Here is a 20,908-nt window from a genome sequence, read left to right as displayed (position 1 = left end):
ACAGGGAGGATACTGATTGGTCTGTAGTTGCTCACGTCATATTGGTCTGGTGATTTATATATTGGTGTTACAATAGATGATTTCGATGCCGTAGGAAATGTGTTTTTCCGTATTGAAAGGTTCATTATTTGGGTGTATCCGGATTTCTTTGTACTGTTTTAGAAGTGTGCTTTGAAAGACCACAACGTCAATGGATTTAAGGTGTTTTTTCCTCCATTGACGTGCGAGGTATGCTATGTAAAGGATTAATGCTGTTTTCTTGCTTTCAGTTAGATGTAATGAAAAAAATGACTGAATAAGAATAAACATTATCTCTGGTATACAGCATGTGACTCTTTCTGAAGTATGACATCATACATTATCAATGACCAAGGACACAGCTACTGATCAAAATAGAATAGATTTATTTGATAAAATATGCAACAGATGGATGGTATAACATTTAAGTGTAATTATTGTCCACATCAATACACTACAGCATTGGCCAATGATAGTCATACAGGACATAGAAGGCAGATTCCAAGTTTGAATACAGAAAGATAATTACTGGAACGGACATTCCCTTAAGTGTACTTTCACATTGTTGTGGTCTGAGGGGATTTGTTCATTCTCGTCATCCTATTTATATAGCTCCTACCTCCATTAGGAGGAATGTAACACAGGGAAGATAAAAAGGGAACTCAGTGTGAAATATAAGTTTCAGTTTCCCAGCAGAGGATCAGCTAATAGTTCACTTCCTCCTGTCCCAATTAAACTCCATCCCACCCAATGAAAGTCATCACATACACATAACAGGACATAGCTCTGAGTAGGCCTGTCAGCAAAAGGGTATTCTGATTGTTCTGACACATGAAAATGAACATTTCAATATATTCAGTTCCACGGACAACTACACTGGCAGCATATGGGGTTAGTCAAGTTTAATTATGGTGCTTCTCGAAGCTCTTAACCACATTGTGGTGCATATCTAGAGACTTTTATTTAACCTTTAACTAGGTAAGTCAGTTAAGAACAAATTCTTATTTACAATGACAGCCTACCCCGGCCAAACCCAGACGATGCTGGGCCAATTGCGCCCTATGAGACTTCCAATCACAGCCGGATGTGATACAGCCTAGATTCGAACCTTAGAGCCTTAGACCACTGCACCACTCGGGAGACCAACTACACCAACCAGCCCCAGTTGATATTTATTGGTTTGTTTTTTTAAATGATAGATGTAGTGCTACATGAAGGTGTAAGATGGGTGGGTGACTAAAACTTTTTTCATTTGGTATGTCTTCAGAGTAATCTACAGTGGTGGTACTTCCTTCCTCCACACCCCATTATAACTACACTGATAAGAAAAACAGAAGTGTAATAGATGAGAGTATATAGGACAAATTTCAAACAAAAACCCAACAGCTTTACACCAAACCATACATGTAACATTTCAAATCAGGCATGGATGGACTGAACTTTAAAACCTATTTTGTTACTGTCAAAGTCTAATTTCTTAATTGCTTATAAAATGTTTTATATATCAGATTACTCATTTTAGGTCTGAGACATTTCTGACTCAGACCTGAGCCTCAGACGAGTTGGTGGCCCGTGAGAGATGTGACTGTCCCTTGGAGTACACAGAGGAACGCAGAGTCACATCCTCACTGAAGACCTTCTCAAATATTTTACGTAGAGAAACCCTGACCCTCTCCTTGAAGTCCTGACCCATGAACACATACAGGACAGGGTTGAGACAGCTGTTGACGTAAGCCAGAGAGATGGCCAGGGGGTCTAGAGCCCTGGCCATGACCTGGGAGGCTTCCTTGCCATACTCGATCACCAGTCCAATGACATGATAAGGCAGCCAACACACAAAGAATGCCGTCACCACAACCAAAATTATCTGGAAGGCCCTCTGGGATTTAAAGCGGCCGCTGCTCACCCTCCTACCGATCAGCAGGTAGCAGACAGCGATGACCAGTAGGGGGATGAGGAAGCCAAGTATAAGCCTGGTGACGTGGGTGGCTTTGATAGCCGACTGATTGCCCTCAGTTTTGTCTTGTAGGTGGTTATAGATGCACAGTGTTATGTTCATATCATCATGGACTACAATTTCTCTGTAGATCATAGAGGGGAGGCTGAGGAGCAGGGCCAGGACCCAGACCAGACCACAGAGCAGCCAGGCCAGGGTGATGCTCCGGTGGTTCTGGGCCCAGACAGGCAGGATGACCAGGGCAAAGCGGTCCAGGCTGATGAGAACCAGTGTGAAAACACTGGCGAACATGTTGAGTACGACCATGGACGGAAGAATCTTACACATAGCCTCTCCATAAGGCCAGTGAGAGTTCAGTATGATGTCAGCTATGGAGAAGGGTATGGAGACACAGCAGAGAAGGTCTGCTGCAGCCAGGTTTACAAACCAGACAGTGTTGACTGTCCTCTTCATCTTCACTCCAGCTATCCAGATGACAAAGGCATTGCCTGTGATACCGAGGACACAGGCAATGCTGCAGAGAACTATGGACAGCACCCATATGGATCGATGCCCTTGTTCTGACAGAGAGGTTTCATGTAACGGGTCATAATACAAGTCAAACTCCCCATAAGCTTCTGTGACATAATTCTCTAAGACATTCCCATAATGCTCTGAGAAATCCATGTTGTCCCTATGGAGAAATTGACACAGAATGTCACTCATATTCTGACTTAATCATTAAAACACAATCTATGTTCTAATGTAATGTTTCATGGCATTGAGGATTGGCATTGACGTCAAATAACCATTCATGATTGATGGAAACTTTCTATATGGCATGTGTAACTACATCCTGGTATTAGAGCATTTCGTATTATTCTATAAGTAAATCTGAAAAATCCATTTATGTTACAAATTAATTTATGGATGTCCAGCACCCATTTTATATGTTCCAACTACAATTTGCATTATATGTTACGAATTTGCAAAACATGTTATGTTACGAATTCTAGCTAGGTGGCTAACTTTAGCTGGCTCGCCAACGTTAGTTAGGGGTCAGGGTTAAGTTTAGGACTTAGGTTAAAGGTTTAAGGTTAGGCTTAAGGGAAGGATTAGCTAAAACGGTTTTAACACATTTTTCGCCCGCTTTGAGGATAAAACCAGTGTTAGTGTGTTTACAGACATATTCAATCTCTCCCTATCCCAGTCTGTTGTCCCCACTTACTTCAAGATGTCCACCATGGTTCCTGTACGCAAGAAAGCAAAGGTAACTGAACTAAATTACTATCGCCCCATAGCACTCACATCTGTCATCATGAAGTGCTTTGAAAGGCTAGCTAAGGATCATATCACATCGCCTCTACCTTACCTGACACCCTAGAAGACCCACTTCAATTTTCTTACCGCCCCAATAGATCCACAGACGATACAGTTGCATTTACACTCCACACTGCCCTATTCCATCTGGACAAGAGGAATACCTACGTAATAATGCCATTCATTGACTATAGCTCAGCCTTCAACACCATAGTACGCTCCAAACTCATCATTAAGCTTGGTGCCATGGCTCTGAATCCCATCCTGTGCAACTGGGTCCTGGACCTCCTGACAGGCCGCCCCCTCATGTGGTGAAGGTAGAAAACAACATCTCCACATGAAGTTGTGTAAAGCTCACCACCATTGAACTGTGGAGCAGTGGAAACACGTTCTCTGGAGTGATGTCGCTCTGGATAAGAGCGTCTGCTAAATGACTTAAATGTAAATGTAAATGTAATGAATCACGCTTCACCATATGGCAGTCCGACTGACAAATCTGGCTTAGGCAGATGCCAGGAGAATGCTACCCTGCCCCAATGCATAGTGCCAACTGTAAAGTTGGGTGGTGAAGTAATAATGGTCTGGGGCTGTTTTTCATTTACATTTACATTTAAGTCATTTAGCAGACGCTCTTATCCAGAGCGACTTACAAATTGGTGCATTCACCTTATGACATCCAGTGGAACAGTAGTGCATCTAAATCTTTTAAGGGGGTGAGAGGGATTACTTTATCCTATCCTAGGTATTCCTTAAAGAGGTGGGGTTTCAGGTGTCTCCGGAAGGTGGTGATTGACTCCGCTGTCCTGGCGTCGTGAGGGAGTTTGTTCCACCATTGGGGGGCCAGAGCAGCGAACAGTTTTGACTGGGCTGAGCGGGAACTGTACTTCCTCAGTGGTAGGGAGGCGAGCAGGCCAGAGGTGGATGAACGCAGTGCCCTTGTTTGGGTGTAGGGCCTGATCAGAGCCTGGAGGTACTGAGGTGCCGTTCCCCTCACAGCTCCGTAGGCAAGCACCATGGTCTTGTAGCGGATGCGAGCTTCAACTGGAAGCCAGTGGAGAGAGCGGAGGAGCGGGGTGATGTGAGAGAACTTGGGAAGGTTGAACACCAGACGGGCTGCGGCGTTCTGGATGAGTTGTAGGGGTTTAATGGCACAGGCAGGGAGCCCAGCCAACAGCGAGTTGCAGTAATCCAGACGGGAGATGACAAGTGCCTGGATTAGGACCTGCGCCGCTTCCTGTGTGAGGCAGCGTCGTACTCTGCGGATGTTGTAGAGCATGAACCTACAGGAACGGTTCAGGCTAGCCCCTTAGTTCCAGTGAAGTGAAATCTTAATGCTACAGCATACAATGCCATTCTGGATGATTCTGGGCTTCCATCTCCATGGCAACAGTTTGGGCAAGGCCCTTTCCTGTTACAGCATGACAATGCCCCAGAGCACAAAGCAAAGTCCATACAGAAATGGGTTGTTGAGATCGGTGTGGAAGAACTTGACTGGCCTGCACAGAGCCCTGACCTCAACCACATCGAACACCTTTGGGACTAATTGGAACACTGACTGCGAGCCAGGCCTAATCACCCCAACATCAGTGCACAACCTCACTAATGCTCATGGCTGAATGGAAGCAAGTCCCCGCAGCAACGTTCCAACATCTAGTGAATAGCCTTCCCAGAAGAGCGGAGGCTGTTATAGCAGCAAAAGGGTGGACCAACTCCAAATTAATGCCCATATTTTTGGAATGAGATGTTCGACGAGCAGGAGTCCACATACTTTTGGACATGTAGCAGTGATTCATATGTTAATGTAAAGAATATTTGCTGGTCTGTGGTGAGAGAAATTATAAAATGATTGCGGGGGCTGTCTTGTTAGACTTCACTACAGCTTTTGACATTATCGATCATAGTCTGCTGCTGGAAAAACGTATGTGTTATGGCTTTCCACCTCCTGCTATAATGTGGATAAAGAGATCCTTGTCTAACAGAACACAGAGGGTTCTTTAATGGAATCCTCTCAAACATAATCCAGGTAGAATCAGGATTTCCCCAGTTTAGCTGGGGAAACGACACACCACTGATGGAGTAATGCCGGAGTGTCTATGTATGCTGATGACGCAACACTATACACGTCAGCTACAACAGCGACTGAATGACTGCAACACTTAAAGAGCTGCAGTTAGTTTCAGAGTTGGCGGCAAGGAATAAGTTAGCCCAAAGTATTTCTAAAACTAAAAGCATTGTATTTGGGACAAAACATTTACTAAACCTCAACTAAATCTTGTAATAAATCATGTGGAAATTGAGCAAGTTGAGATGACTAAACTGCTTAGATTGTAAACTGTCATGGTCAAAACATATTGATACAGTAGTAGCTAAGATGGGGAGAAGTCTGGTGCCACAAAAAAAGGACTTAGGAAAATTGCAATTGGCTCAGAACATGTCAGCACGGCTGGCCATTGGATGTACACAGAGCTAATATTAATAATATGCATGTCAATATCATCTGGCTCAAAGTGGAGGAGGTATTGACATGTTGAATGAACTGAGCTGTCTGCCTAAACTACTGGCTCACAGCTTGGGCACCCATGCATACCCAACAAGACATGCCACAAGAGGTCTCTTCACAGTCCCCAAGTCCAGAACAGACTGGACTGGAGGCGCAGAGTACTACATAGAGCCATGACTACATGTAACTCCATTCCACATCAAGTAACTGATGCAAGCAATGCATTTAGATTTTAAAAAAACAGATTAAAAAAACACCTTGTGAAGCAACACAAACATAGGCACAGACATTACCAAACACACACGATGTACTATGCACTCCACACACACAAACACACACACACACAGAGACACACACACACATGGATTTAGTACTGTAGATATGTGGTAGTGGTGGAGTAGGGGCATGAGGACACACAGTGTGTTGTGAAATCTGTGAATGTATTGTAATGTTTTAAACATTTTATAAACTGCCTTAATTTTGCTGGACCCAAGGATTTACGTACAGAATAATACGAAATGCTCTGAGCCTAGGCTGGTGACTAAATGGGGATACATAATAAATACAAATGTAGTGTAGCAAGTAGTTGAAAAGTTGCTAACTAGCTAAAATGATCAAGCTGTTCGTGTTATACGCCAGCCCATCCACCCTACTTTTGATTTTGCCTTAAGTAACCATCTGTCTTATGCAACCATACCAAACGTACCATATTATTCCAAATGAGGTGTCTCGGATTTACGTACAGAATAATATGAAATGTTCTGAGACTAGGCTGGTGACTACAATGTAGTCAGAATGTTGTTTGTTAGTTTGCATAATTAGTAACTGAAGAGTACATTTCTTCTCACAACGCCACAAAGCTGCTGGTAAAGGCATTTACAATTTAATGCTAAGCTATGGTCTATCACAGTATCTTCCATCCACAAGTAAATAACTTAAACAGGTACTACACAAAAGTTCACCTACAATTCTACTGAAAATACAAATCAAACTTACCCCATCTTTGAGCTTTCCTTTCTAAATGTTGTTTTCAGTTTTTAACCACAAGAGAGAACTGAGGCAAACCCACAGGAAACTACATCAGCAGCTGTTGATACCATCTATCCAACAACATCCGATATATACAGTAGGCAAATCCTTACCAAAGCAATTCCCCCCCAATTCTAACCACAGATACATCTCTTGCACATTATTGGAATAAACTCTGCTGTCATCAAATGAAAGCTGAAACGATGGCTATGCGTAGACTTATAGACCTACAGTACATCCAAAGCATTTGACACGGTTGATCATTAAATATTACTTTCTAAATTGCATTAAGGTTTTCATGATTACACATATGATTAGTTATATAGTTATGTTTATGATAGAGAGCAATTTGTTCATGCAAACAGGTGCGCATCTACCAGGGCCAAGATATCCTGTGGAGTGCCACAGGGTTTGGTAATTGGAATTTTGTTATTCCTCATCTATATCAAGGTCCGTGCTGCTGTGTTCCGTACTTCCCATTCTCTTTGCTGATGATACCAATTTGATTTTATTACACTAATTAATGAAGACAAATGTTCTGAATGGTTCCAGATAAACAAATTATTTTTTAAATGTAAAAAAAAAAATCTAACTTTATTGTATTCACAAGTAAGAATAAGAAATATTGTAAAAAATATATATATAAAAAAAAGTGCCAGAATCTTAAATCGGTGGGAATTAAATGAAACAAGTCACATCCACAAGATTCCTCTGAGTTCTAAATAATGAAAAGCTATCCTGGAAAGATCATATTCAATCATTTGTCTGTGCAAAGTGAAGTTATCTTTTGGTATCATCAGAAAGATTACTGGTTTGGTTAATCAAGCTTGCTTGCTCTATACTATAGTTTAATTTAGCCATATCTCAATTACTGTAACATTGTCTGGGCCAGTACATACGCCTCCTACCTACACAAATTACTCATCATACATTTGCAAGACTAGCCACCTCTATTTGCCCGGTTCCGTCTGCACCTTAGTTTAAGAAACTCAATATCTTGTCTATTTATGACATTAATGTATGCCAAATATGCATTTTTCATCTACAAATACTCATACTTCCCAGGTACATCCTCTTTCCATTGATCATCCTTGAGATGTTTCTACAGCTTGGAGTACACCTGTGGTAAATTCAGTTGATTGGACATGATTTAGAAAGGCACACACCTGTCCAAATAAGGTCCCACAGTTGACAGTGCATGTCAGAGCAAAACAAAGCCATGAGGTCGAAGGAATTGTCCTCAGAGCTCCGAGACAGGATTGTGTTGAGGCACAGATATGGGGAAGGGTACCAAAAAATTTCTTCAAAATTGAAGGTTCCTAAGAACACAGTGGCTTCCTTCATTCTTAAATGGAAGAGGTTTGGAACCACCAAGACACTTCTTAAAGCTGGCCGCCCGACCAAACTAAACAATCGAGGAAGAAGGGCTTTGGTCAGGGAGGTGAGCTCCAGAGTTCCTCTGTGGAGATGGTTGTCCTTCTGGAAGGTTCTCCCATCTCTGTAGCACTCCACCAATCAGGCCTTTATGGTAGTGGCAAAACAGAAGCCACTCCTCAATAAAAGGCACATGACAGCCCGCTTGGAGTTTTCCACTCAGACCAGAAACAAGATTCTCTGGTCTGATGAAACCAAGATTGAACTCCTTGGCCTGAATGCCAGTGATGGTGCTAGGTTTCTTCCAGATGTGACATCTGGAAGAAACCTAGCACCATCACTACGGTGAAGCATGGTGGTGGCAGCATCATGCTGTGGGGATGTTTTTCAGCGGCAGGGACTGGGAGACTAGTCAGGTTCGAGGCAAAGATGAACGGAGCAAAGTACAGAGAGATCCTTGAAGAAAACCTGTTCCAGAGCGCTCAAGACCTCAAACTGGGGCGAAGGTTCACCTTCCAACAGGACAACGACCCTAAGCACACAGCCAAAACATCACAGGAGTGGCTTTGGGAGAAGTCTCTGAATGTCCTTGAGTGGCACTGCCAGAGCCCGGACTTGAACCCGATCAAATATCTCTGGAGAGACCTGAAAATAGCTGTGCAGCGTAGTTCCCCATCCAACCTGAACGAGCTTGAGCGGATCTGCAGAGAAGAATGAGAAACTCCACAAATACACGTGTGCCAAGCTTGTGGTGTCATGTCAAAGAAGACTCGAGGCTGTAATCGCTGCCAAAGATGTTTCAACAAAGTACAGAGTAAAGGGTCTGAATACTTAGGTAAAAGTTGTACTTTAAAAAAATATATATACATTTGAAAAAATGTCTAACAACCTGTTTTTGCATTGTCATTCAGGTGTATTGTGTGTTCATTGATGAGGGGATTTTTTTTTTTTGAATAAGGCTGTAAAGTCCAGGGGTCTGAATACGTTCCGAATGCACCGTGTCCCTAAAATATTTATTTTTACAATTATATGTGACTGATGGCATAAACGTCACATGTAGGCCTATACAAAATGACATCACATAAATTAATCTTCTTTCATTCTTTCTGCCACTGTACCAGTTCCTTGCGAAATACTTCCTTCCTTAGTAATTGTTACTGTGACTTTGTTTGGCTACTTCCTCTTTTTCTTGCTTTTCCTGCTGCCCTCCCCTTGCTGAGAGCCAGAGTCTGCCACCGATCCGGGTCTTCAGTTTGGGGATCATCTCAGCACAGTAGATCATCACGTATTTACCTTCGGGAACATTCAGACAGGATAATAAAGCTGTAGTACTAAAGTGTGTTTTACACAAATGTGTTGCATCCACAAACTGGAATGTGTAACATGTAGGAGGGCATTGTTAGAGAAGGACCGTAGTGCAGAACTTTCAAACATGGATCAGAGAGGAGAATCCTTTGAAATAACATAAAGCAGTTGATGGTAAAACTAACTGCATTGCTTCCCATTTGACTAACTTCAGCCATAGGTCATTGCTTCTCCCCTTCACAAACAAGCACTCATGTGATGCAAACTTGTCTGAGCAGAGAGTTCCATCCTCCTGCTTCAGCTGTACACGCACTCTTCCTCCGAAAGTCACATCCCTGTTCCACTCTCTAGAGTACATCTCGTTCTGTGATAGATAAGTAAAATAACAATGAGAGACGTATAAATTGTGCAACGCCATACCTTAACCTACTATGATTACATTTGGTCCCGTGTAGCTCAGTGGGTAGAGCATGGCGCTTGCCAGGGTTGTGGGTTCGATTCCCACAGGGGACCAGTACGAAAATATATGCACTCACTACTGTAAGTCGCTCTGGATAAGAGCGTCTGCTAAATAACTCAATGTTTGACAATGGAAAATGGCTGTTGTGGATTCACCTAGGTTGGAGCTACTGCTACACAATGGTACTGAATGAGGCGAGTTACCCTCTTCTTTAAAGCATGTAAAAGAACAAACGTATGCAATCCATTATCTCCATAAGAACATTTGCCCCCCCTACTGTCAACACATGACGGATCTCAGCACAAGTAGGGTTCTCCACTGCCTGGTTGGGGAGACAGAGATGAAAACCAACATGTCAGACATGTCCCTCAATACTCGTGTGACAAACTACAAAAATAAATAAATCTGTTTCAGAAAGAGTTTGTGGTAGACCAGTGGTGGGTGTGTGTACCCATTCACCAGGATATATCTGCAAAAGCAAGTGGTCCACCATGTATTGAACCAAACAAATAAAAAGAATCCTGCAGGTTTGGTATGACCTTTTCAGCGGGTATCCGTCTCCCCTCTGCAAGGGTCTTCTTTCTGTTTACATAGGAAGGGTATATGCAGATAAACCTGCAAAAGAAAGATGAGAAAATGATTACATTTCTCCTAGCAGCAGGATATTATGCTGGCAGCATGATAGCAGATTTATTTCCTCCAAAATAAGAGTCCTCCTGCAAAGACATGTTAACTTTGGGAATATCCATTTTTTGTTTTTCACGCTAGTGCAGTACAATGGTCTTTCACAGCATATGCAACCACCTCTGGAAGAAAAAAAATGATAGTTGTACGCATTTTATTTTTTACACCACCAATTATTTTGAAAGTTTATACAAATACTGGGATGTTGAAAGCTATTGTGTAAGCTATATTGATAGAAATATAATTTTAATAAAAATACAACTGTTATTGGAATTACTCAGTCTGCGAAACTTAAATGGGTCTCTTGTGCTGGGCAACGGGTTTAATACAGAGTACTGGTGACTCCTTACTCCACCCACTCCTTTCACTGCAATGCAATACACATATATGGGACACTTATTGGATTGTAGAAAGAGAACTTTTCTACCTGTCTCAGCAAAAGCAGGGTGGGAAATACTCAGCAGGGTCTCCACTAACCAAATATGGGTAGTTTTGGAGGGGGACTGTGTTATAGACATGCATTTAGTCCTGCATGTTATAGTAATTCCCAAACAATAAATACATGTACTGTTGTGTTGAACATCAGTTGTAAAGACAAAATAATTATATATTTTTTTGCTTACCCCATTTGCTTCTAGTGTGAAATAAAATATAAACAAAGACGAAGTAAAAAATGATCGACTGGCATACCTGTTAACGACCTAGATTAACCTAATGGTGATGGTAATTGATGCACCGTTACACATTTCAAATCAGCCCAAGGCCAGCCTTGACGTGCCAAAAAAAATGCAGCAGGTAAATCGCTTGGCCTGACAAATAACATTGATATATTTTTTGTGACAAGATTATTTTTTACAAGTGACTATTTGTCTGTTGTCTTACTAGAAGGCCTAAGAAAGGACAATGAAATACACTTGATCAGTTTTACACTTTATAAAATAATGGTTGTTTTTACTTGTGCTCTTTTCAACCTCCCTTCCAATGGCTGGGTAGCATTTCCTACAGAATGCTCTCATCCGATAGGCCTACAGGTAAAAAGGGAGTGGCGTCATATCCCCTCAACCAGAGAAATGAGCCAATGGACATTTACACACACACACACCTTGGTCAATCAAACTTCAACTTGATCCATTCAGAGACAATCCTCATTGCTTTATCCTACCTCTTCAATTATTGCATTGGAATATAATTTATATTCCTGAATTGATTGCATTCAATACAAACTGACCCCAAGCCTAAATCCAACACTCAAATGAGATGAGGATCCCACTGCATTCAATGGCTATCCAAGTCACTTAAATTTAGTGTTTTACTCCGTGTTCAAGTAAACAGTTATCAATAGTTTGTTTCTTTGTTATTTGACTATTCAAAGTGTATAGGCCTACATTTTGTAAAAAATACATACAATGGTCCTGTTCTGTTCTAAACCCAGCATTGTAAAGGGTTTAAACACTGTTTCCCATGCTTGTTCAATGAACCATAAACAATTAATGAACATGCACCTGTGGAACAGTCGTTAAGACACTAACAGCTTACAGACGGTAGGCAATTATGGTCACAGTTAGGAAAACATGGGACACTAAAGAGGCCTTTCTACTGACTGAAAAACACCAAAAGAAAGATTTCCAGGGTCCCTGCTCATCTGCGTGAACGTGCCTTAGGCATGCTGCAAGGAGGCATGAGGACTGCAGCTGTGGCCAGGGCAATAAATTGCAATGTCCGTACTGTGAGATGCCTCAGACAGCGCTACAGGGAAACAGGATGGACAGCTGATCGTCCTCGCAGTGGCAGACCACGTGTAACACCTGTACAGGATCGGTACATCCGAACATCACACCTGCGGGACAGGTACAGGATGGCAACAACAACTGCCCGAGTTACACCAGGAGCGCACAATCCCTCCATCAGTGCTCAGACTGTCCACAATAGGCTGAGAGAGGCTGGACTGAGGGCTTGTAGGCCTGTTGTAAGGCAGGTCTTCACCAGACATCACCGGCAACAAACCCACCGTCGCTGAACCAGACAGGACTGGCAAAATGTGCACTTCACTGATGAGTCGTGGTTTTGTTTCACCAAGGGTGATGGTTGGATTCGTGTTTATCGTCAAAGGAATGAGCATTAGACCGAGGCCTGTACTCTGGAGCGGGATAGATTTGGAGGTGGAAGGTCTGTCATGGCCTGGGGCAGTGTCTCACAGCATCATCGGACCAATTTCTGTTAGTCACATGTCTGTGGAACTTGTTCAGTTTGTCTCAGTAGTTGAATCTTATTGTCATACAAATATTTACACGTTAAGTTTGCTGAAAATAAACGCAGTTGACACAGAGGACGTTCCTTTTCTTGCTGAGTTTAGTAAGGTAAAGTAAAGTAATCCCCCTCACTAGTCACCTATCAAATCATATTAATGACATTTCATCTTTCAGTCATGCCAGACTTTCTGTACGTGTATGGTTCCCGTTACAGCGCTATCAACTGGCCCCAAGCGCCACAAAACCCGCTGGCTGAGACAGATCTCTGGTAAAGAGGTGAGGAGTGGTTCATTTGCATAACTGTATAAACACTAAAAAATAACACATACTGAAATAAGGACGCTCTCTTCTGTATTGCATCTTCTCTGGTTTACAAGTTTAGTTTTTATTTCCCCTTATTATTCATTTTACAGTAACACCTACTGCCCAGTCTTCATTTACCATGATCATTTTAGGATATGGATCATTTCCAAAATAAAACAAAAATGAATTAGTGTTACAAAAACACTTTCCTTAAGTTTGTCCTGGTGGTGGATGATATTGTGCACATGCAAAACCGAGCTGGTCTCACAGGTCATGCTACCCTCCTTGGCTTCATGTCCACTCCTGGAGACAGATGTTTGTGAACTGTGTTACAAGGCCTTGTCCCAGACATTGTCTATTAGCTCCTAGTAACAACCGTATAGACCGTCCATCCATCGACCAGGCAGGAATAGAGTTTAAAGAACTACTCCGTGCTGCTCTGTTGAAGTGGACTCGAGTAATTACCATTACTAGTTCCACAAACACATAACATAAGTGAAACTCACAATTTCCAAGACAATGTTTTGCAAATTACTAAAACTCTGCAATGCTACTGGCAATTATTTCCAGATCTTTGTCCTCGACTTCCCAAGTGGCATAAATGGTCAAAATGGTTTACAATACCAAGAGCAGCTAGAATTGGAGTATAAAAGCCAAGCATGGGAGCTTGGTGTGACTTAGAGAAGGGCTTCGTCCAATGCTTTCCCGACAGTGCTTCTGCTCACACAATAAAGTACGCCGGAGTGATAATTACAGGATGCCAATTTTGGTCATGCTTATCAAAGCCACTTCGTTCGAGGGACTGAGGGGTACATGGGTGCAACTAGGCCTACTTCTGCTGTGATCCAAAGTGTGAGATATCTTATTTTTTGAATGTTAAATCGTGTCATTTTTTCCTACTTAGTTTCTCTGCATTTATGCAAAGTTCAGTCCACAAATAAGGTGTCTAATGCGTCACAATCATTTCGGGATGGGGACAGAAGCAAGGTTGGCTAGACCAATGCCACCACTGATAAACTCCCAACAGCTGTGGCTTCTCCATCAGTAGCTAAGCTAAGACTTAAGGGCACCAGTTCTATTGGACCCCCAGCAAAACCCCTGCCTGCAGCTTCACCTGCTGACCCACCTGCTCCTACACCTTCTCCATCAGTTTAGCCATGTGGAGGCATGATGGTTTTTGTGCCACAGTGGTGTGCAAAGAAGTACTTTCAAATGATCTGGAGGGTATGCATGTTATTTACTGTTGTTCTTGGCAGAAATAATATCCACATTTCTTTAAAAGCTGCAATATATCAATTTTTGGGCGATCCAACCAAATTCACAGAAATGTGTTGTCGATCTGTCATTCTAATTGATAGCAAGTCTAAGAAGCAGTAGATCTGTTTGGTCTGCTATTCCTATGCTATATTTCGCAGTGGTTTAGACGGTACAATGATTCTCTACACTTGCTTGTTTCGTCACAAACTGAACAAGAACAAACGCAGCATGCAACAATTAACGATTTTACAAAGTCACAGTTCATATAAAGAAATCAGTCAATTGAAATAAATAAATGAGGCGCTAATCTATGGATTTTACATGACTGGGCAGCGGCGCAACCATGGGTGGGCCTGGTAGCACAGGCCGAGCCAGGCCCAGCCACTGGTGGAGACTTTCTCCACAAAAGTGTACGGGTGGCTGGTCCCAGACGCTCCTGCAGGTGAAGAATCCAGCTGTGGAGGTCCTGGCTGGTGTGGTTACATGTAGTCTGTGGTTGTGAGGCCGCAATGGTCAACTGCTACAGAAAACACAGAAAGGATTAGTGCCAATCGGCTTAAGTGGCTATAGAAATACGAGACTGCTGATATAGGCCTAGGCGATCGTGTTATGCAGCTAAAGGAAGGAGTAGGCAGGGATGGTAAGGTGGTGAGGCAAGAACTATGTACAGGGATGGAATCTGTGCCGGACACTGGTGTTAATCAGGTGTTTGAATTAATTGAGTCACAGGAAGGAGTAGTAAAGGGTGGACCTAGTGCTTTAGTAGGAGTTGACCATATTGATAAATACAGTTGAAGTCAGAAGTTTACATACACCTTAGCCAAATACATTTACACTCAGTGTCACAATTCCTGATATTTAAATCCTAGTAAAAAATCCTCGTCTTTACTTTATTTTAAGAATGTGAAATGTCAGAACAGTAGAGTGATTTATTTCAGCTTTTATTTCTTTAATCACATTCCCAGTGGGTCAGAAGTTTACATCAACTCAATTAGGATTTTGGTAGCCCTGCTCAATATGCCTTAAGCAACCATGTTGTTTCACTTCCTACATATGCGATGACATCACCTGGTTTAAACGTCTCTAGAGGCTATATCTCTCTCATTACTCAATGCCTAGGTTTACCTCCAATGTACTCTCATCCTACCTTACCTTTGTTTGTACATTATGCCTTGAATCTATGCTATTGTGGCCAGAAACATGCTGCTTTTACTCTGTTCCGAACATGCTAGACGGCCAGTTCGTATAGCATTTAGCCGTACCCTTATCCTACTTCTCCTCTGGTGATGTAGAGGTTAATCCAGGACCTGCAGTGCCTAGCTCCACTCCCACTCCCCAGGTGATCTAATTTGTTGACTTCTGTAATCGTAAAAGCCTTGGTTTCATGCATGTTAACATTAGAAGCCTACTCCCTAAGTTTGTTTTACTCACTGCTTTAGCACACTCTGCCAACCCGGATGTCTTAGCCGTGTCTGAATCCTGGCTTAGGAAAACCACCAAAAACCCTGAAAACTCCATTGCAAACTATAACATTTTCTGCCAAGATAGAACTGCCAAAGGGGGCGGTGTTACAATCTACTGCAAAGATAGCCTGCAGAGTTCTGTATTACTATCCAAGTCTATACCCAAACAATTCGAGCTTCTACTTCTAAAACTTCACCTTTCCAGAAACAAGTCTCTCACTGTTGCCGCTTGCTATAGACCACCCTCTGCCCCCAGCTGTGCCCTCGATACCATATGTGAATTGATTGCCCCCCATCTGTCATCTGAGCTCGTGCTACTAGGTGACCTAAACTGGGACATGCTTAACACCCCGGCCAGCCTACAGTCCAAGCTTGATACCCTCAAGCTCACACAAATGATCAATGAACCTACCAGGTACAACTCCAAATCCGTAAACACGGGCACCCTCATAGATGTCATCCTAACTAACTCGCCCTCCAAATACACCTCTGCCGTTTTCAATCAAGATCTCAGCCATTACTGCCTCATTGCCTGCATCCGTAATGGGTCTGCGACCAAACGACCACCCCTCATCACTGTCAAACGCTCCCTAAAACACTTCTGCGAGCAGGCCTTTCTAATCGACCTGGCCGGGGTATCCTGGAATGACATTGATCGCATCATGTCAGTAGATGATGCCTAGCTATTCTTTCAAGAGTACCTTCCTCACCATCTTAAAAAGCATGCCCCATTCCAAAAATGTAGAACTAGGAATAGATATAGTCCTTGGTTCACTCCAGACCTGTCTGCCCTTGACCAGCACAAAAACATCCTGTGGCGCTCTGCATTAGCATCGAATAGCCCCACTTTTCAGGGAAGTTAGGAAAAACTATACACAGGCAGTTAAGAAACTAAACGACATCATATCCGCAATCGTTAAGAGACATTACTGTGCAGCAGTCTTCATCGACCTGGCCAAGGCTTTAGACTCTGTCAATCAGCACATTCCCGTTTTGATACCTGTGTAAATCTCACTAGGATAAGGTAACGTTTGTCAACATATTTTCATAAATCCAAATGTTTGCTTATATTTAGCCAATATTGATCAGAGTTACCTTGTCCTATGGATATCTACACAGTTATAAAATTGGCAAGGTCGTGTAAGCCTACACGAAACACAGACTTTATTTTAAGTGAATCTAAAAATATCCTATGGAATAAATGAATGAAGGAACAGCTTTTCAGATTTTGCTAGAAGGTGTCATGGGCATTATGACTCGCACTTTGGTAGTCAATTCTTACCATGCCCATTATTAAAATAGGATTTCCTGCATATAGAAATTACAGTTTTTGTTTTCAACATTCATCATAGTTAATTTATTCAAACAGTTGAGAGTATGTCTCCTAAGCAGACTCTTCAGTATCATTGACACTTCAGAGCTGTGTGTGTGTGTGTGTTTTACAGATGGCAGAGAAAAGCAGAGCACCAGTGTGGAACTATTACATGGAATTGGCACCAGGGAAAGCAAGGTGTCTTATTTGTGATAAAGATGTAAGCATGGGTTCAGCAATGGCTAAATAAAAAAAATACCAGCAACCTGTGTAATCACCTTAAGAACACCCATCCAAAAGCCCATAATATGTATTATATAAAGTTAAAATAAGTGTTCATTGTTCATTCAGTATTGTTGCAATTGTCATTATTACAAAAATGTGTGTGTGTGTGTGTATATATATATATATATATATATTTATTAAAAATAAAATCGGTATCTGCTTTTTTTGTCCTTCAATAATCGGTATCGGTATCAGCGTTGAAAAATCATAAATTGGTCGACCTCTACTCTGGACGGCTCTGACAAAGAATGCGTGGACAACTACAAATACCTAGGTGTCTGGCTAGACTGTAAACTCTCCTTCCAGACTCACATTAAGCATCTCCAATCCAAAATTAAATCTAGAATTGGCTTCCTATATCGCAACAAAGCATCCTTCACTCATGCTGCCAAACATACCCTTGTAAAAATGACCATCCTACCGATCCTCGACTTCGGTGATGTCATCTATAAAACAGCCTCCAACTCTCTACTCAACAAACTGGATGCAGTCGATCACAGTGCCATCCGTTTTGTCACCAAAGCCCCATACACTACCCACCATTGCGACCTGTACGCTCTTGTTGGTTGGCCATACTCTTCACCAAACCCACTGGCTACAGGTTATCTAAAAAGGTAAAGCCCCGCCTTATGCTAGGTAAAACCCTGCCTTATCTCAGCTCACTGGTCACCATAGCAGCACCCACTAATAGCACGCACTCCAGCAGGTATATCTCATTGGTCACCCCCAAAGCCAATTCCTCCTTTGGTCATCTTTCCTTCCAGTTCTCTGCTGCCAATGAATGGAAAGAACTGCAAAAATCTCTGAAGCTGGAGACTCGTATCTCCCTCACTAGCTTTAAGCACCAGCTGTCAGAGCAGCTCACAGATCACTGCACCTGTACATAGCCCATCTATCTCATCCCCATACTGTATTTATTTATCTTGGTCCTTTGCACCCCAGTATCTCTACTTGCACATTCATCTTCTGCACATCTACCATTCCAGTGTTAAATTGCTATTTTGAAGTTACTTCGCCACCATGGCCTATTTATTGCCGTAACTTACCTCCCTTATCTTAACTCATTTGCACTCACTGTATATAGACTTTGTTTTTTTTGTTCTACTGTATTATTGACTGTTTTGTTTATTCCATGTGTAACTGTGTTTTGTGTCGAATTGCTATGCTTTAGCTTGGCCAGGTCGCAGTTGCAAATGAGAACTTGTTCTCAACTAGCCTATCTGGTTAAATAAATGTGAAATAAACACAAAAAACAACAGCAAAGGACCTTGTGAAGATGCTAGAGGAAACCTGTACAAAAGTAACTACATCCACAGTAAAACGAGCCCTATATCGACAACCTGAAAGGCCGCTCAGCAAAGAAGAAGCCACTGCTCAAAAACCGCCATTAAAAAAAAGATTACGGTTTGCAACTGCACATGGGGACAAATATTGTACTTTTTGGAGAAATGTCCTCTGGTCTGATGGAAAACAAAAATAGAACTGTTTGGCCATAATGACTGTTATGTTCTGTTAATTACTGATGTCCCCTTTAAGGATGGAGCACCCTTAGTCATGCGCATTGTTGTTCTATGTTATTCTGGCACTAACTAGTTTGAGTAAATGTGAAGCTCCAGTTCAATTGCTAGTATTCAGTCTTTCTTATTACATAAATAAGTACTAAGTGTTAAGACACTACAATGACCATTGTCATGTTTGGAGGAAAAAGGGTGAGGCTTGCAAGCCAAAGAACACCACCACAACCATGAAGCACAGGGTGGCAGCATCATGTTGTGGGGGTGCTTTGCTGCAGGAGGGACTGGTGCACTTCACAAAATAGATGACATCCTGAAAAAGGAAAATTATGTGGATATATTGAAGCAACATCTCAAGACATCAGTCAGGAAGTTAAAGCTTGGTCATAAATGGGCCTTCCAAATGGACAATGACCATACTTCCAAAGTTGTGGCAAAATGGCTTAAGGACAACATCATGGTATTAGAGTGGCCATTACAAAGCCCTGACCTAAATCCTATAGAAAATATGTGGGCAGAACTGAAAAAGTATGTGTGAGCAAGGCCTACAAACCTGACTCAGTTACACCAGCTCTGTCAAGAGGAATGGGCCAAAATGCACATCTTATTGTGGGAAGCTTGTGGAAGGCTACCCAAAACATTTGACCCAAGTTAAAATTGTTTGTCACATATATTACCTACCTTTCTCTGATGGATTATCACTTAACGGAGACATCTTCTCAAAATGCACCTGGAGACAACTACCTGTTTACCATGCGATTTAATTTGCTGATCTGTAGTTCTGTGATTGGTCAGCCCACCGGAAGTTAGTTTATTCTTGCTGTAATTGGACAATGTTTAAAGAGACAATTATGTATTTCAGATCTGGTAGTGGCCAAAGATTGCAATGTACAAAAATGATCAAACTAGTAATGCTCTTTCTAATAACAGGTTTTGTATGATAATCCTGCTAAACATAACCGAGGTCTCAAAAAGGTGCTTCCTTCTAGGTGACACCTTTTGTGGGTGATGCAGTGTCCTTCATCACAAACCACATCAATTCATAATGTCTGTAATTTTTGCAGGGAGACACTTCCCAAGTTCTCCCATGTCACCCTGCTCCTCCGTACACTCCACTGGCTTTCAGTCGAAGCGCACATCTACTACAAGAGCATGGTAGCCTACAGAAAAGCAAGGGGAACTGCCCCTCCCTACCTTCCGGCTATGTTCAAACCCTACACCCTAAAATGAGCCTTCCGTTCAGCCACCTCTGGTCTCTTGGCCACCCTCAGCCCAGTCAAAGCTCCCCTCAAATGTGTTTGGTGAACACGCACTTGACTTTTCCTCCTTACTAGCTCAGACTTTGCTGATAGCAATTTTTTTGGAAACTGCTACTTATGACTGAGATATATAGTTGTCCCACCTAGCTACCTAAAACGTAATATGTAATGCCTGGAGAATATGTCAAAAGAATTAACACCGATGGAAAGTGCTATGACGGATGTGAGATGATTTACTGGGGATTCGCCAGTTTCTACATTTTATTCATGATATCCCATTGATTCTTGATGAATAGAACTTATAAATGCCTCACCAGCTTAGTTCAACTGTCGTACACCATCAAATCCCAAAACAAGCTTTTTCTTCAATTTTTGTAAACATACATGTAAATAAACTGTATAGCCTCAAAACATGGTCAAAACTAAAAATTTTGATATCATGGATGGTCAGACCGTGCATCCATAGTTCTATTAATTTAAGTGGTTACATTTCTCCAGCCCCATTCCCCAGCTTTCTACCAAAACAGTGGTGAGGAGACCACTTCATCATTTCAAATGCGGATTGCCCTTATGTTATTGCACTCGTACAACAGAAGAAATGTGTATGTAGTTGTGTAATGAATTCATGCCTATAGCTATA

General features: G+C 42.1%; 1 protein-coding gene and 1 pseudogene across 1 annotated transcript; both read right to left on the bottom strand.

The window, feature by feature from the left end:
* Positions 1 to 384: 384 nt before the first annotated feature.
* Positions 385 to 6,850, bottom strand: c3ar1 (C3a anaphylatoxin chemotactic receptor). The gene is made up of 2 exons (XM_029628499.2): positions 6,771 to 6,850; positions 385 to 2,648 (listed from the first exon to the last, which is right to left on the bottom strand). The coding sequence occupies exons 1-2, from the start codon at positions 6,773 to 6,775 to the stop codon at positions 1,559 to 1,561; spliced, it is 1,095 nt and encodes a 364-aa protein (XP_029484359.1). The 5' UTR covers positions 6,776 to 6,850; the 3' UTR covers positions 385 to 1,558.
* Positions 6,851 to 9,306: 2,456 nt separating this feature from the next.
* On the bottom strand, positions 9,307 to 19,724 carry LOC115104747 (signal recognition particle 19 kDa protein-like; annotated as a pseudogene).
* Positions 19,725 to 20,908: the final 1,184 nt, after the last annotated feature.

The sequence above is a fragment of the Oncorhynchus nerka genome, linkage group LG22 (assembly GCF_034236695.1).
Source record: "Oncorhynchus nerka isolate Pitt River linkage group LG22, Oner_Uvic_2.0, whole genome shotgun sequence".
NCBI classification, from domain to species: Eukaryota; Metazoa; Chordata; class Actinopteri; order Salmoniformes; family Salmonidae; genus Oncorhynchus; species Oncorhynchus nerka.
Note: the sequence above shows the minus strand (reverse complement) of the source record. Positions and strands in the feature narration are given on the sequence as shown.